Source organism: Lathyrus oleraceus, chromosome 4 (assembly GCF_024323335.1).
Source record: "Lathyrus oleraceus cultivar Zhongwan6 chromosome 4, CAAS_Psat_ZW6_1.0, whole genome shotgun sequence".
NCBI classification, from domain to species: Eukaryota; Viridiplantae; Streptophyta; class Magnoliopsida; order Fabales; family Fabaceae; genus Lathyrus; species Lathyrus oleraceus.
The window spans coordinates 71,517,340-71,522,484 of record NC_066582.1 but is presented as its reverse complement, the minus strand read 5'-3'; the positions used below and the strand labels follow the sequence as shown (position 1 = coordinate 71,522,484).

Here is a 5,145-nt window from a genome sequence, read left to right as displayed (position 1 = left end):
TTTGCATTGAGGTATAACTTCTTATCTTCATGTAGTCTGGAAGACCTGGCCTGTTACTTGGCCAGGCAACTGTCTGAAGTCCTCCTTAAGAGGCAATGCTTGTGCGTGTTTACATTTGTCCCAAGCAGGAAAAATCCTTTGAATAAGGCAATTGGTAGAATCCAAGAGATATGCAACCTATCTCCTACTATTCTGTGTGTCACTCACCTTGCTCACACCACATGTGTTGATGCATAGTGAGTAAAAACCCAAGATCTATCGAGTCAATAATCTGTGGAGAGAGTTCCTACTTTCTGAACTCCCACACCTTCTGATATTCAAATGCTCTCCCTGGCCAGGGATAAGAGCAATGAGGCACACCCCTCATATCTTTTCATCTGCTTCACCTTAGCCCCTCAATGGCAAGGTTAAGAGCACCATTAACCCTATTACAGTTGGCTTCAATGCCTAACCCTTTGTGTGAGCCTGATTGTTTGGTTATAGTGTGTGCTGAATGACTTTAACTGATTGATTGCTTACCTCATATACACATGTCTGCTTGCATGCTTTGTGCATTTATCATCATTGATTGCTCATTAGTGCATGATCATTTCATTTGTCTCTGTGACATATCTTTGTTGTTTGCCCATTGAGGACGATTGTAAGACCATCCATTGGCCATTGTTCCTATGATATGGAAGTGAGTATAAGACCATCTCATTGGCCGCTCATCTTCTCTTTGCTTGATGCATTTGCATTTGTTGTATGTGAGGATGCAATTGTAAGTCCCTGTAAGTTGGCATTTGCTTTCCTGTGATCATATGTTGGATATTGGTATAAGCCCAGACAGATTGGCATCCGGTATCCAAGTTTCGTTTTGTTTTAGGAGATTGGAATAAGTCCATCTATTGGCTTCCGACATCCTTGTTTCTTTGTTTAGGAGATTGGTGTAAATCCATCTATTGGTATCCGGTATCCGCTTTTGTTTGTGAGATTGGAGTAAGACCATCGAGTGGCATCCGGTATCATTTGTTTGCTTATTTTGTTATTTCTTATTGCTTATTCCAAAGGACGCCCTTGAATCATCTTCTATATGATTTCAAGAAGTGAACCTCCTAGGAAGTTTTACAATCCATCCTCATCCATTCATCCCATTTTGTCCTAGACCTTTTCACACATTACTTTCAAAACTTGAGATAGATATTGTGCAAACATCTTCATGCTTTCAAAAACCTGGACCCCAAGTCCTTGACTTTTTTCAAACTCCATTTCATAACACTTCTTTTGAATCAATCTTAATCATACTTTGACCCTACTTTCATAATCACAATCAATTAACTTCACCCATTCAATTGTTTTGGCTTTGTCCATTGTTAATCTTTTCACACATTAGCCATAGGTTTCAATTATCATTGTGGTTGATGTAAACCTCACCTTATCCTTAGTGAGTCGACTATAAGACTTCCGTACTAAAAACAGGGCTAACCCCTCTAGTACGTCGAAGCTATCCTCGCATGGTGGATGTTGGTCTTTGGTCGAGTTTTCTCCCATTGATAATGAAGAGCCTCAGTGCTATTGTTTAAAATTGAACTCACTAACTTTTGGAAATCTTTTAGCCGAACTACGGCGTTTTGATCCTTACCTTTGATGGAAGGTACGTAGGCAACGGGTTCATCCGTTCGAACACAAAAACAATAAAAATTGTATATTCCTTTTCTCATCATCCCAATCATGTTTGCACAATAATATTTCATAACAAATAACAATTTTATACAACAAGTGTGAAAAGGGCTCCCTAGGAGTACCTAGGACGTAGTGGGTTCCTAACACCTTCCCATTGCGTAATTTACCCCTTACCCAGACTCTCTGATCTTTTTATTAGTTTTCTACGCGTAAAACTTCTTAGGCTTTTGTTCGCTTTTTAGCCAGTCCTTTGGATAAATAAAAGTGCGGTGGCGACTCGAATTCATTGTATGCTTTGCTTATGGTTTAATCAATAAATCATATAGCGACGAATACACCGCTACACAAAGAACCCAAAAGAAGTGGACCAATGTGCAAGAGAAGAAAAGAAAGAGCTCCGCAACAACATCATCAACATTGGAACTCATAAACACATATTTACCCCATAGAATAAAGATTAATGGATGGAAATCCAACTCCTCCAAGATAAAAGATAAAAGAAACTTGAAGTTGAACTCTCCTCATCATGTTTTTATGTAGATCTACATAAAATGAAGATGAAATTGATTTATATGAAGGTATATTCTATTTAGATTTGGAGAGATAAAGTTGTATTTTGACAAAATTTGAGAGGCTTGAAAGCATATTTAGTATAAATTCAAATATCTGTCTTTTTGTTTCTGAAACTAAAAGAGTAAATGAAAATGCTTTAATGGTGGTTTAATTGTTGAAAGAATAAAATAGAAAGAAGGAAATAGGACTCTGTTTGTGAGAAGAAACAAAAGAGAAGTTCAATGACATTTTTTTAGAAAAAATTGAGAAGATAAAGTTTTAAGTAATAAAGTTAAAAAATAAATTTTAATCAAAGAAAAAATAATAATGGTAAGGGTTACGTGAAAGTATAAGACATTTGTGTGTCTCAAAACAAAATTGATGGGATGCTTCTTAAAATGTGTCAGCTACACATATAAAATAATACATATAAACCAACCTACAAATTGAAGTGAATGGAAATTTCGTTTGGAGTTGGACTTAAATGGATGGAATTTTTTTATTTCATTTCCAAACCGAATAAAGCAACTTGCAAAGACCCACGCGCCGAAAATAAACAATCCGAAGGGTTGGTTTTTTCAGCAGGTGAATCGAGTTTGGTCAGAACATGGTTTTTTGTCCACCATAGTTCTTTAGAAATATGGCTCAAATTATGATTTCATACAACAATATTTTGAATGTAAAATTTTGACAACTCAAACCAGTACGACGAAAGTTGTCGTATGCGAAACCTTCAAACACATACCAATAACAAAACCACCATAATCTCTAAAAATGGTTTGATCAACATTAAAATCAAATAAAAAGAATCAATAATTCTTGGAGTAGAAAACTTGATAAAGGATAGCTGACATTTCCTTTCGTAATCAATATGACAACAAGATGTTTGAAGCCTTCAGCCTTGTCCTCTGTCACTCAAATTGTTATAGGACTCTACCATTTTCTCCAACATGCAAAACAAGCACTTATGAGAAAAAATTATAATAATGGAAAGAAGTAATTGAGACCGGACATCAAAATATAAATATCAAGAAAATAGTGAAGGAGAATATTCAACACCTGATTATTCTAGTCTGAATCATCTTCATAAGCTTGCATGTGGTCACCAGGAAGTGAAAGCAAAGATTCTGTATACATTATCGATGGGAATCCACTTGAAACTGCAGTATCTGCAAAGGGAATGTACGAGGAACCCTCTATAAACTCTCCTTTATCGGTATACCTCATCAATCTAGACCCATCTGTTCCAATGATATCACCATATTTCGTAGAGCATATTGGAGAAAATTGATGAGGAGATAAGATGTTCATAGGGAGAACAATAGCCTTAATCCAAGACGAATGCACATTGTATTCTTTCATCAACCATATTTCAATTTTACTATTTTCACAATCCATAGCCCATAAACTAAGAAATTCTCCAAATACCCACAACTCACAATGATCAGACTTATGTTCTACACCATTTGGATAAGGCATCTCAAAAAGTTCCCTTTCCGTTAAATCAAATACAACAATAACCTCCACCAATGAATCCGAATGTAAAGCCAACCAATGAATGGCATTGTTATAGAGCGATCCTACTCTGGGGTCAATCTTGTCGATTGTGTAAAGGAAGTAAGTATCCTCAATTTGCTTCCACTTGTTATCTTTCAATGAAAAATATTCCACACGTGAAAGATCTTCCTCGGCTGGAATACAGGATAGTGAAACCACCAAGTAATCATCTCTTAACGGATCATATCCGAAACCATACAGATAATAGAAATAACGTAACTCTAAATTTGTTTCAAATTCACCCGGAGCTAAAGGTATTTGTTTGTGAACTTTGGTGCATGGATTCAATATGCAGAATCCGGAAGAATGATGGAAAAATATAAAACCTCTACAGGAACTTATAATTTGAATAAGAGAATCAACATGGGGATGAAAAAAATTGCACTGTTTAACAAAAGCATTCTCTAAGTCAAATTGTTCTTCGAAATCTATAGATGTTGTTTGCCCAAAATCACTTGATATGAATTCAATTCTACGAGTGTGTGGTGTAAGTTGAAAATGTGATTTGACAAAATTGGGATCAGATATAAGAGAAAACCACTGTTTAGAAACGCATTGAAAACGAATAAGAGACTTCACCGGTAAACATAGAAGGATTTCAATTATCAATTCTTCATGCACAAAAGGTTTCGGTGGTATTGGTGTCACCATCTTCGTCTTTCTCTTCTTCTTCTCCATGAGTCTTTCTCTTCTTCGTCTCTTTCTCATTGTTTGTTGCGCTAACAACATGAAGTTCATGAACCTTCTCATTGTTTTTTTCTAACAGAGTTAAGCAGAGAAACAAAGAATTGACAATAAAATGAGGATTTGTTTACTGGTAAAGTTTATATTTTATTTTTGCAAATAAAATTAAGATTTCTTTTAAAAAAATTATTTTACTCAATTTAATAAGATTTGAATTTAATAAGACTTGATTTATTATATTAAAAAAGAGATTAATTGTTATACACTATCAGTGTAAAAAAATTTATACTGTCAATGCAGCACAATCATCCGTTTGTATTATTTTTTAAATGGTTAAAATAAAAATCAAAATTTTTAAATAAATCAATAGTTGTGATTAACTGACAGTGTAAAAAATCTTTATACCGTCAGTGTATATCAATTAAATTCATTAAAGAATCAATTTAAAATTTCATTTATTTAGAATTGCTCAAAACATATAATTCATTCTAACCTATAAAAAAAAAGATTAAAGGTAGTACATGGATCGTGTAAAGTAGTTTTACACTATTATCGTTAATATAATTTTCAAATTAAAGTGTAGTGTAGTGGGATGACGTCGTTGATTGGTTGAGAATGCAAAATTATTTTACACTATCAATGCATCATCCCTTTTTTTCAAAAGATTTGTGTGATTTTTTTTTAAATTTA

At 34.3% G+C, this 5,145-nt stretch overlaps 1 protein-coding gene across 1 annotated transcript; it reads right to left on the bottom strand.

The window, feature by feature from the left end:
* Positions 1-2,865: 2,865 nt before the first annotated feature.
* Positions 2,866-4,541, bottom strand: LOC127135179 (F-box/kelch-repeat protein At3g06240). The gene is made up of 2 exons (XM_051061959.1): positions 3,274-4,541; positions 2,866-3,147 (listed from the first exon to the last, which is right to left on the bottom strand). Exon 1 carries the CDS (start codon positions 4,519-4,521, stop codon positions 3,283-3,285), a length of 1,239 nt encoding a protein of 412 aa, XP_050917916.1. The 5' UTR covers positions 4,522-4,541; the 3' UTR covers positions 2,866-3,147; positions 3,274-3,282.
* Between the last annotated feature and the right edge of the window lie 604 nt (positions 4,542-5,145).